At 34.6% G+C, this 12,621-nt stretch overlaps 1 protein-coding gene across 4 annotated transcripts in view; it reads right to left on the minus strand.

Moving 5' to 3' along the window:
* osa (trithorax group protein osa) overlaps positions 1-7,779 on the minus strand; it is a 561,898-nt gene extending 554,119 nt beyond the window's left edge. For all 4 annotated transcript variants that reach the window (XM_090409351.1, XM_090409350.1, XM_090409349.1 and 1 more), the window contains exon 1: positions 6,651-7,779. In XM_090409351.1, coding sequence (XP_090265477.1) covers positions 6,651-7,559 — 909 coding nt within the window. In that variant the 5' untranslated portion in view covers positions 7,560-7,779. The remainder of the gene's footprint in view (positions 1-6,650) is intronic.
* Between the last annotated feature and the right edge of the window lie 4,842 nt (positions 7,780-12,621).

Here is a 12,621-nt window from a genome sequence, read left to right on the forward strand (position 1 = left end):
TGCCTGTGGGTTTTGATTTTCACGAGCAAAAAAATAAAACAACAATTTTAATTGAATGCGTATTAGATATTTTAATTCTATCATTAATCGGTAATCTCGATGTTGATAATTTTATTTGGTGTGTTTATATCACTATATACCCATGTGTTTTTTAAATATCAGATGTGCCAAAGAACCATTCTTACACTGTTTTGTTACAACGCACATGCTCCGGGCGCTCACAGGGAACGTGATTAGTGTGCAATTAGTGTCGTTTGTTTGTTCAGCTTTCGAGGTTGTGTGTCACTGCTGCTCATCAAATTACTAGATATGCACTGTGATGAGGCCCTTGGATAATTTTTTTTTTAATGTGGTCCTTAGATGTTGGACAGCCCTGGTCTAGAGGACAAACTCAGCTCATAGATCATCCATTCCTTATGACTCCATTCAACTTCTAAATCATAGATGCTATATTTCAGCACTGCATCTCTTCTACAGGTACTTCTATGGTCACTGCTGCACTAAAGTGGCAACAGTGATGGGCAACCACCATTCCTCACTTTCTGTTGGGCATGTTAAAACAAGACCAACACCCTTTCTGATGCAACTGCAAACACATCAAACCAGCTTCTCTTCCATTCCATCTTCTACAACAAATCTAATTCTACAACAAAAAAAATTCTCAAACTACAACAACCTGTAACTCTTCAAGAAACATATCAAACATTCTTTCTCAATTATGCTTGCCTGCACCTCTATGCAATGGCACTGATGTGTTTGTAGTTTCTTCAACCTCACATGTATGGAATCAATATAAAAAAGATGTTCAGCTGTCATTTGGACTTTGAATGATCATTTCTCAGTCACCAATAAAGTCCAACTTTTATAGTTCCTCCTCAAAGGTGTGTTAAGACACTGTCGTTTGACATTTATATAACTGACTTCTTTTGAAATAGCTAATACAATGTTTAAAACCCAGTTGGAGTTTCAGTGAGATTTAGAAAATGGGGAAAAATGCTAAACATAAGTACATGCAGATGTGGTTTGCCATTTTTATGGTACTTTCTATAACTTGTTGCCTTCTTTCCTTAATGTTTATCATACATAATCCTTAACCCTGCAGAGGTCGCGGTCGAAAAATTGCAGCGTAGGGCATGTATATCTGAGAGATACATTCATTACTAGTATGTGCTAAAATGCAATAAAACTTTAAAGGAAAAAAAAGTACTGCAAATATAATACATGATGGCTTATTTATTTTCAACTACAATCTAAAAATTATTGAACAAAGAAACAAAACAACTAAACCATTACTATACTGACATCTGAGTTTGAGGTATTTCTCAGATACCATTTACTATCAAATATCACTTTTGACTATCATTCTCATCATCGGACTTGAGTAACAAAATTGCTGAATCTCGACATCTGATGGATTATCCAATCGATATACTTTTCCAGCCATTTTCAACGGTAAATAAAAAGAAAAAAACAACTAAACCAACACTAGACTGACATCGGAGGATGCGGTATCTCTCAGATACAATTTACTATGAAATATCACACACCTTTACATATGTGTTAAACCAAAACTGACCACATAAACAGTGTGGAATATCATTCATAATATATGCATGCATGCACAGCTACTCATGACCTCCAGGCTATACACTAGATATGTGTAAGAATATTTATATTAAACAATTTATTTGTATCTGTCAATCAGCCATGACCTCTGCAAGGTTAATAAACTTGCAATAATTACTTACGATTTTTTTTTTATTTATGAGAGCATCTTGTTAGCTAGTTTGTGAAATGACTTCTACGTATACTTTCAAATGATTTAGAATTATGACCAAAGCAATTAAGGTCATGAAGATGTATTTTGTCTGCAAATTTCGTGTATTCTTTGGCCAGTTTGCTTGTTTTGTGGGATGAAAAAAGCAGAGTTTCTGGGAGAAAATAAATTATTAGGCTAATTCGTTTCATATCACTTGTGGAAATTCACAGGATATATTAGTATGAGGGAGATCAAAGTTTTTATGTGGTCTGCAATTGAGTTTTCTGCTTCTAAGCACCTTCCTAGAGCAACATATGATTTTGATGAGTAAAAAATATTACACTAGTCTCTGACAGATGTGTAGCAAAATATTCCGTTTTTCCTACAATTCAAAAGAATATTTTTGACATAGATTCAAATGTAGAAAGCTTAAAAGCAACAGAAAACATGACAACTAAAAGCAAAACAATGTTGCCATGGAAACATGACATTTGTCTGAAATGGAACTTTGGGGGGGGGATTAAGTATCCAATGAGGTGGTTTTTTTTTTTTTAAGGAAAAATCCCACAAGACAAAACCATTTTTGCCAAGCCTAGTTGGGTTAGATAGCATCACTATTCTCCACGTAGCTGGGTGATGGGTAAAATCCCAATGTGACATTAGGTGGAAGATAAATGTTTCCCTATTTGGTTTTATAGTCAATGCTTATTGGATGCCTTGTACATTTGCAAAAAGAGAATTAGTTTGGTCTCAGAGTGCAGGATTCTGGATTATCTAGCATTATTTTGTACATTCACAGTATTACTATATTATAAACGTAGACTCTTCAATATTGGAAGTGTCATTTAAAAAAAAAAAAAAAAAGTTCCTCATTCTGTGTGCGATTTATTTTAAAATCAAAAAGTAGCCAAGAATAATGAATTATTCTTGGCTACTGAAATTATTTAATCATTAAAATGTAGAATTTAATATAACAGTTTTTTTTTTTATACTTTTGAAAGTTATTAGTAATTCTGAAACATTTTAATAAATCATTACATACAAAATGTCAACTTTTGTGCTAAAATTAGTTACAAAACTAGTTCATAATGTTATGTACTGTTTACCGAATTCGGACATCTCTTGTTCCTTTCAATAAAACCACCCACTATGTCTTCATCCCAATAGGATAGGATAGCACTTCCTTTAAGGGTCAGCTAACAGGTGCAAACGAGAGTCCACCCACACATTCTCTGAAGTTCAAACAACTAAACTGCAGTAACACAAAAACTGACAGACAATGGCAGCACAGCTGGCTACATCAAATTTTCTGCGAAAATTTCCTTATAAAATGTATTAACATTTTTCTAGTTATTTTTAGAGAATTGTTTTAAAAAAAATTCTAAAATGTATAAGTGATCGCTTTAACGTTGAAATTTCTACTATATCTTTCTTTTCTTAAATTGTTAGCAGAACTGTATAAAGGGAGAATCAAAGGATTTCTCTTTATGAATTTTTTGTACTAAAATTAATTATAACAATGAATATTAACGATTTAAAGAATTCATCATTAAGTAAATAAATCTTGAAATCTGTATTTTAACAATATTCCGATCGATTAAAATGCTTGGAATATTTAATGTGAGCGTTGTTTCATAAAGCTAAAATTAATTTCTTTAAAAAAAGTCTCATTTCCAGTGACTTGAACAACAAATTTAACTCATCTTATTTACAAACAAAACATTTATTAAAATAATCGATGACACGTTTCCTTCAATGCTTAAAAAAAAAAAAAAAAAAAAAAGAAAGAAAGAAGCAAAGTATTGGTAAAATAATCGGGAACTCGAAGTGAAACACCATACTTCCAGAACTTTTGCAACCGCATGACGAAATAAGTTTTATTTCGAAATCGCGTCAGCGACGCTTTCGTGATATTTTACATGGAGTGGCCTCAAACGACTCGTACAGTCGACTACAGGACATGCAAGGCGCATGCGAGGAAACAAGCGAGAGAGAATGGGGACAAGCAAAGATCGAGCTACGAGGAGCCAGGTCCTGGGTAATGGCAGTGGGTACTTTACCACAAGAGGGGCCTAGTTCCTGCAGACTGGAACTACCAGTTTGGCTGGCTTGTGGCTCACTCAAGGCTTCGTCTTTCGAGGAACTACGTGTAGTGACGCTATCGCGCCGTACAAGCAAGAAACAAGCAGACGTTGCACAAGACTCCAACTGGTACATAGCCATTTTTTCCCCTATCTAAGCGCCGCGTGCGGATAAACACAGTTCTGAACTAGTGCTGATGAACGTCGGTTATAAAAATCTTTACAAAAATTAGTAAACGTAATAAATACAGTGAAGTTAGACGAGTTAACACATCACACTGTAGTATATTTGATTTTTTTCAAATGATTTCCAGGAAACATTAAAAAATGAGATATAAAAAAGGCATAACTAACTGTGAAAGATGAATTAATACGCAATCTTCAATGGAGGGGGGGGGGGGAATTCCACAAAAGAGAACTCCGAATACTTTAAAAAAATTACTGTAAAATATCAATTTCAGTATCTCTCACCAACAATGTTTTAAAAAAAAAAAAAAAAAAGTTAGTCCTGCACTACAACCAGCAACCACGATCGCCACTGATTCGTGAATTTGAGGAGGGAAGATTTTCCTTACTATTCACCGGTAATTAAGTTGCTCGTTTAATATTATATTATTATAAACGCAAAATTTCCTCCATAAAATCCAGTAATTTCATGAATGAAACCAGTTATTTTATTTATTTATTATGACGTTTTCATACCTATAATATGAAAACTGCAAAACAACAACAACAAAAAAAAAAAAATTATCAGTAGTCAACTAGATTTGCGTTATCTTCGTTGGGTCATAAAGCCACATAATCAAAAAGTTTCAACACATCCTGTGATAACAATAACATATGATTAATCTTCATTTTCATTTTTGGTTGGAAAAATATTATGCAGAGGGCGTTAACACTGAACTGTTTACCATAAAATGTTGTTTAAATATCAAAACAGAGGGAAATAGTTTATTAATTAATTCTGGTAAAAGAAAGTAAAACAGTTTAAAAACTGTTTTTTTCCTATGCATCTTGCGAATTTCATATGCAAACCAAAGCGGGGGATGACGTGGAAAAGAAAAAAGATTATCTCATTGCTTTCCCAATTTTTAATCTTCAAAAGTGTGTTACTATCTGAACTTCAAATATTTAGGGTGATGACTGGAGAGAGGCTTCTACATCCCTTCCTACACTCCGTGAAAATGGAATACAAAATGGTTTATATATGCATACAAAAAACGTGGAAATTGTGACATTTGCAAGGTACATAAATATATTTTTCCGAAAACACAAAGTATATAATTAACCCTCACAAGAAATTTAAATTATTCCTAAACTTAGGTCAAAGATGTATAACAAAGCTTTCCTCCCCCTCCCCCAACGAATGTATTTTTAAATTGTTGAACTAAAAAAGGTCTTTCAACAAGAGAATTTTAATTGGTAATCTTTATTCTTCACCCCCCCCCATTCAGAATATACACCCAGTATTATACATTAAAATTACACTGATAAATGAAACTGGCAATTTTAATGGCAAGTCAAAAAAGATCGATAACATAACACAAAAAGTAAGCAAAATATTTTCACAAATTGCAATATCTTACATTTTATGATAATTTTTATACTTTAACATATGTTGAAGCATAATCTGATAACATGTCACTTCATTTTTGCTTTAATGCAAAAAATTATTTCGCTTTTCAGTTATTAAAAATATATTTTACAATAACCTCCAGTTTATAAGATGAAAATCGGTTCTAATTAATTTTAAAATCAAGTCAAGTATCGAAATGATACGCTGTCGAAGAAGAATTTTCCGAAATAAAACAGGTGAAATGAAACAGTGCAGTTGCATTACGATTATTTCGAAATGGGAGGGAAGAAGAAAAAAAAAGAAAGAAAAAGATAATTATTATACCGGTCACAAAGACGCTAAACAGTTAGCGGAGCTACAGTTACTGTAACCAATTTCCGAAATACAAATATACTTAAACAGCTTAACAAAAGAAGGAATGTACACAATATAACCTAACAAAAAAGTCAATAATCGTCTTAAGAGCATATGAAAAAATCAAAAAACCCATCACCCCCTGACACATAATATGGTACGTTCCTAGCTCCCCAAACCGAAGGCAATGCCACAGCTCCTACAGTGACAGACGTGATTAATTCCGGATCTGAAAGACGCTCCCAACCAATCAGCTTGCGCCATTCTCAACAACTCCCAGCTGTCAGCTGCGGCTCACTTTTTGCCACCAAAATTTAAATTTCCTCAGAGTCGACCACTTCAACTCTTGAGTAGGCACGTGGATCTCTATGACCCCTCTCACAACAAAGAATTAGCAAACTGAGATGTAAAATGTCATTATCTACACTCACACTGCAGCTGTGATTAAACTGACCTCAATCAATGCCCTTTATCACTAGAATGACCTTTACATTAATACCATAATTGTTGCCTGAATAATGTACGGTTTTAATGTACACTATTAATAATATCACATGTTCTTACAACTAGCAGTACACTCAAAATTGAACATGCACATAATCATGTCAAAATCTAGAAATTTAATTTTTTTTTCATTATTTTAACTCAAACTTTTATACGTGCTAATTAAATAGGAATTTTTTTTTGTGGTAATTTGTGCAGTGAAATTATTTGTCACAGATCTAATTATTAAACATGCAACTTCTTTTTTTTTATCTTCTAAATCTTTATCTTTTTTTTTTCCTGATAAGTGTGACAAAGAAGGTGTAATTAAGCTACTTAACAGTTCATGTTTCTGACTAATCTTGCTGTTTCTAATGCTTACAAATAACTTTCTTACCTGACTCCTGTACATGGTAGACCCCATAGACTGACAATATCCACTGGTACCACGCATATTTGTCCACGTACTACTGGATCCAGGATATTGGGTAACTGTAGGGGTGGTAGAATCTCCTACTCCCTTATGTAGTCCGGGATTACTATATTCATAACTATTATGATATCGCTGTAGAGGATTTGGAGCTTGAAGGAGCTGGTTGAGCGTTGGAGTTGGACCCCCTTGTTGGCTTATACTAGGCCCCGAAAGGAACCGCTGCTGTTGGGGAGAGTTGTTGCCTGTGTAACCACCTAACCCGGGGGACGTCCCTGGCCTTTGTTGAGGGCCCATACTCATATTCCGAGGTGGATGCATAAATCCCGGCCTCATCTGCTGCTGGTTATATTGAGGATACAGTTTATTTGGCTGTGAGTTTGTAGCCATATCACTAACATTTCCTGATATACCTTGTCCGCCATGTTGATCCGCTATGTAGCCGCTGCGACTGCCAAAGCCACTTTCAGACACAGTAGCGTGATTAAAGGTTTCCTGAGGGTTTCTGTAGTCCTCGTTGGCCACGACAGAGACGTTATCCCTTGTTCCTTGGTTAAAGCCTTGAAAATCCGGGTTTAAACGTTGTCTGTCTATAATAGAAGGAAAGCTACTCTGGTCTGCACTGGCACTTGCAGGCCTGCTGTTAGCCTGGTGCGTACCTCCATCTTGGAAGTTTTCCATTGTCATTTCCCTCGGCTGACTACCACTACCAGAACTAGGAGATCTGTTTTTAACACTTACATTACCTGACAATTCATCGGAGTCTTCCAGAGAAGTGCCGTTCTTTAAACTACCAGATCCCTCTTGTTCCTGCTCCCCTGTTTCTGGCGTTTTTTGTTCGGAGCAATTCACCAGTGCGTGAGCTGGCGCTGCCATGCTGTCGTCAGGCCACCACCCAGGCACACACACCACCGGACCACTACCTTAAAATGTGAAATCCCAGACACATTATGTCGACGATGATGTCCATGAGACGCACGTGTTTAGACACTGGCAGATAGAGTATAGAAAGCAATGCTTTACAGTGGTGTGCTCTTATCAACCATACACAACCATTATTGTGGACTGTAGACTTCTAAAGCGGGAACATCTGCGAAGCAGTACAATGAATTCATCCGCATATATTGGACTCTTTGAAATCGGCAATATAATCTCAAAATAGCACTATAAAAAATTAAAACTTATCTTTCTTTACGCTTTTTTTCTATACTTTTCGGCAGTTAGCACTCTTATTGAGACGAAAAACTAGTAATACTCGGGACTAATTGTTTGCATGTGCTCTAAGTGCGGATGAATCTGAATGTTCAGCTGTTATGCGTCGTAGACAGTCTTCCTGAGCGTGCTATGCCTAGCCGGTGTTGTAGCGTGTGAGTTGACTCAAGCCCACGGGTAACAACCTGCTCCGCCGTAAAGCGACAAGATCGACGGCCGGACAACGTGTCCTTCGGTCGGTTGTATAAGGACAGCGTGTCGTCTGCTAGAATCTGTCGTCATTGAAAATAAGCGTTTGTTAAAGAGTAAACAAGATGCACTGCAGCAATGTTTTTTAACACTAACTCCGCGATTACTCGTTGCTTAGGAAGACATAAATGTACGAGAATGCTGAGAAATGTGAAGATAAGCTTGAAAGTAGCGAAGTGGAACGAAGTCACGGCCGAAGGCAATGTTCTTTTTTTATGTTCTTGCTCTGAGGCTCTGCACGCATGTCTGCTTTATGAAGCATGTCAAGAATATAAGTTTTTGTACATGAAAAGTTTTTTGCTTTATCTTTCCAACATACTTGGAAACATTTTTAGCTCACAGAATGGTGACGATATTTTGAATTGACGCATTTTTATGAACTTTTAAAAATACAATGGATAACTAGAAACTAGTCAACTGTGGGAATATCTGAAGCCAACATACTAACTGCAAATACGGAATAAAGTCGATTGCAAATATGAAATTCACATTGCGAGAAGAAAACCTTTTTCATTGTTTTTTCATTATTAGTAAAGACTGCAGCTAATTCAAAAGTTATTCAATACAATTTAGACCGTTGTTATTTGATGGCATACATGGCGCCATCTAGGAGATATAACAGGAATTTTTTTTAGAAAATATTCATTACTATATGCATGAACTGTTCTGCACGTGAGAGTTAATTGGTTTTAAAAGACATTTTGGCTCGAGGACGCTGATCGTTTAATCGTAACATAAAATTCACTAAAACTAAGGCGCTATGCAAAAATGGGGGAAACTGAAACTTCTTATAGGCACCAACGGTCATTTTTAATATATCTCCTGGGGGGGGGGGGGTTAAAATTACAACGCTTGGAAACACTTTTAGTAATCTTTGCAGTGAAGTGAGCTTGCGTTAATACTTCCAGCTTGAAGATATTCTCAATTATTATTATTATTTGACACCTCCAGGGAGTCCAAAGACTCATCGAGGGAGAGTGTGCCAACAGCATCGAACGATTAATCCCTTCCAACTACTAACCGCGCTCAAACTTGCTTAACTTTTTGCAAGACATTAGTAGCCGAGGCTCTACCAATCGACCAACCTTTGCTGGCGTTGTAGTATTCTTTTAACAATGAAAAAAATACAGGAAAGAAGAAGAAACTGGTTGTAAAATACCTTAGAAAACATATTTAAATTGAAATTGATTTCTATGGTCATACCATTGCTTATTACAGTCAATGAAATGTTTACAAAGTGGATGCTTTGTTTCACTTTGTATAAATGTTTTAAGTGTAATTGTTTTACTGCGCATGTTCAGAAAGGGATATTTAATGATGTATTTATAGAAAAAAATATTTTGCAGAACTTATAATGTAATCAACTTTAAATGATGTGACACTTTTATATTGGGGGGGGGAGGAATGTTCACATAATGAAAAGTAAATAAAATATGAGTATAACTATAAAAAAATAAAAAACATCAAATATAAGGAAAATGCATTGTGTAACTTACGCATTTAATTACTATCTACAAAAGAAAAAATGGAAAAAAAAACTAAGAAGATTGTATTCACTAAACATAATATGGGATCAAAGATTTTATTCTTTTTTTTCTAATAGAAGGTAGGAACACCTTAGTGAACAAAATTCTCACAGTCTAGCGGTTATGATATCTGTGTCTACTACAGTATATACGCATATACTGCTGAGGGGACCTCAAGACAGTAGCTGAAACTGTGAGCGTAAATAAATCTGGTGCTTTTTTTTTTTTTTTTTTTTCAATTTCGAAACGGAGTAGGCGGAGCTCTTTTAGCCCTAACTTCTTCTTTTTTTTATTTTTATTTTTGAAGTTCGGTAGATAGCTGGTTTTTAGCCATCAATGATAGTGAGCTCGAGGCTGCTATAAATGAATGAGAACTTTCAGGGAGTAATCACTCCCTGATGTTAGACAAGTCGCGCGATCTCATCGTCCTAAATCCTAATATATGTGATGTTTGAAATGGTGTGACTTCTACGGTCGTTTTTTAGTTACTGGATTAAAAACCCTGAATTTCCAGGAGGAAACACTAATAATCCAAAGATTGGGGAACTGGCTGAAAAAAGACCTCGAAAAAGTTTCTCTACTAGAAATGAACTTAAATACTGTCTTCGATTTTTCTAGCCCTATGCAAGCAAATACAATTTCCACAAGACCACAAATAATTTATTATTGTTAATAACGTATTTTCTAGAGGTATGATTGCACTACGATCGTTCAACATTTCGAGAAAGAACAAAGAAAATCCAGATCTTAGTTTAGTAGTCTGATTATTACGCTACTTAGCAAATTAATTGTTTTGATAATAGAAATTATTCTAGAAGAATTCTGATGTATTTTGAAAATAGATCTACATTTTCAATCCAAGAGATCCCATCATCTAATGATTATTTTGTAAACATATGTCTTTTCATAGTTTTCCTTATTATTTTATCATGAATTAGCCAATAATAATACTAAACTTTTTTAGTTCTTACACTTAATTACTCTTTTATGGGAATTATGAATCTGAAGGGTTGTAGCATTAAGTTTAAAATGAATACAGACATAGCTTGAACACGTCTTCTATCAAAGAATATTGTAACACAAACGGTCGGTTCGAGTGAACGTAGGCGTAACATCTCTCGTTTCGTTAACTTATCGTTTGGAGGCTTTTAAAAGTGTACGGACTTTTTTTTTTTTATGTGTAGTTGAAAAGAAGAAAATAAACAAGATTGTTAGAGATTTGAATTGATCTGGATAACAATCTGAACGTCTGCTACGTAATAAAACAAAAAATGATAAATTAATTAATTTAATTTAATTAAATACCCGACAGGTTTCGCTACCTAACATCCGGTGTTTCAGAGTTAGTAGTTCTTAGTTTATACTACAGTGTTGTGTTTGCTATTAACTTTCTCGTATTAATTTTCGATCGTTATTAGAATAATTGAGGTCAGAAATATCACAAGATATGATCCGTGACCTCTATACTTTGTACAAAATCATTAGCTGATTCCTAATATGAGGACGAACAGCTTCACTACATTCGTAGAAAGTTTCTGTTAATGCTTCTTCCAAGGATGGCATCGTAACTGTGTTCCAATTTATGATGCGGTTTGTAAATGAAAAATGTACTACCTTTTAACCTCGAATTATCATGTTTTTTATTAACGTCGCTGTAATTCGCCTTTCCAAAATTTACAGGAAATGACGGTTTATAAGAATTTTTAAGTGTTGGATTTTTCTTCTTATTTATTGTAAATATTTTAAAAACATTCAAGTACTTGATTTTTAACTGTTTATATTCATTTATAAAACTTGTGTATTATTATTGAAAAATACTTAGTTAAGCTAAGTATTTTTCAATAATTATCCTTATTTTTTGTATAGCAAAAAATGCTAATGTGCTGGGAGTAGGTTAAGCTCAACAGTTCATATTTAAGTTCTAAGGCATATGATTTCTTCTAGGACAAAAATCCGCGTGTATAACTACTACTTTTTTTCTTTTTTTTTTTTGTAACTAACGGAATGATTGTGTAAAGTGACAAAAAGTGTTTACTTATTATTATTTATTTTATTATATTATTATTTTTTTAAATTTAAGACTGAATGCTCAGGGAATGTGTAAAACAGAATCAGAATACTTTATTTTATATTTTTGAGCTGGTGTTGGAAGAAAGATTGACAAATATTTTAAATTAATGGCTTCCAGCAATTATTATTTGATTAATATAATAATAACATGATATGATAAACTGTGTATAACATCAGTCAAAAGATTCCCACGATGAGTTTTTTGACTGATGGAAATTTAATAATAATAATAATAATAATAATAATTATTATTATTATTATTATTTATTTATTTACTCCTGAATAAACTACTCTCTGATATCTCTCCATCAACCACCCTCCTATCCATCTAACCAATCCTATATCCATCCCCATGTGCTGCAGTTTACTGATTAGAATTCCATGTGGTATCCTGTTAAAGGCCTTTGCAAATCCAGTAAAAACCTTTATCCAACTCAGCTGTCATTGTATCATAAAACGTGAGCAAGTTAATGAGGCATGACCTACCCTTCACAAAACCATGTTCCCCCCCCCCCTCCAATACAGTATCCCATTTCCATCCACCATTCCTGTATTTTGCTCTTGATCAACTTTGACAACAACTCCTGATATGCTGATCGGTCGGTAATTTGCTACATCAGCCTTAGAGCCTTCTTTATGCAATGGAACCATTTCTCTCTCTCTTTACACCCCCCTCGGGTCTAACCCAGAGCTGAGACTTAGATTAAACAATATGGTCAAAGGGCACTGACAATTAATTTGCTGTTTCACGTAAAACTCGAGCGGTATACCATCCAATTCCACAGCTGTATTCACATTAAGGTTCTGGAATAGCAATGCACCTCCATTTTATTTACCTCAGTTCCCGTATAAGCCATCGGTTCCCTCATTCCTGCAATATC

Source organism: Typopeltis vanoorti, chromosome 19 (assembly GCF_054136105.1).
Source record: "Typopeltis vanoorti isolate ZY-2024b chromosome 19, IOZ_Tvanoo_1.0, whole genome shotgun sequence".
NCBI classification, from domain to species: domain Eukaryota; kingdom Metazoa; phylum Arthropoda; class Arachnida; order Uropygi; family Thelyphonidae; genus Typopeltis; species Typopeltis vanoorti.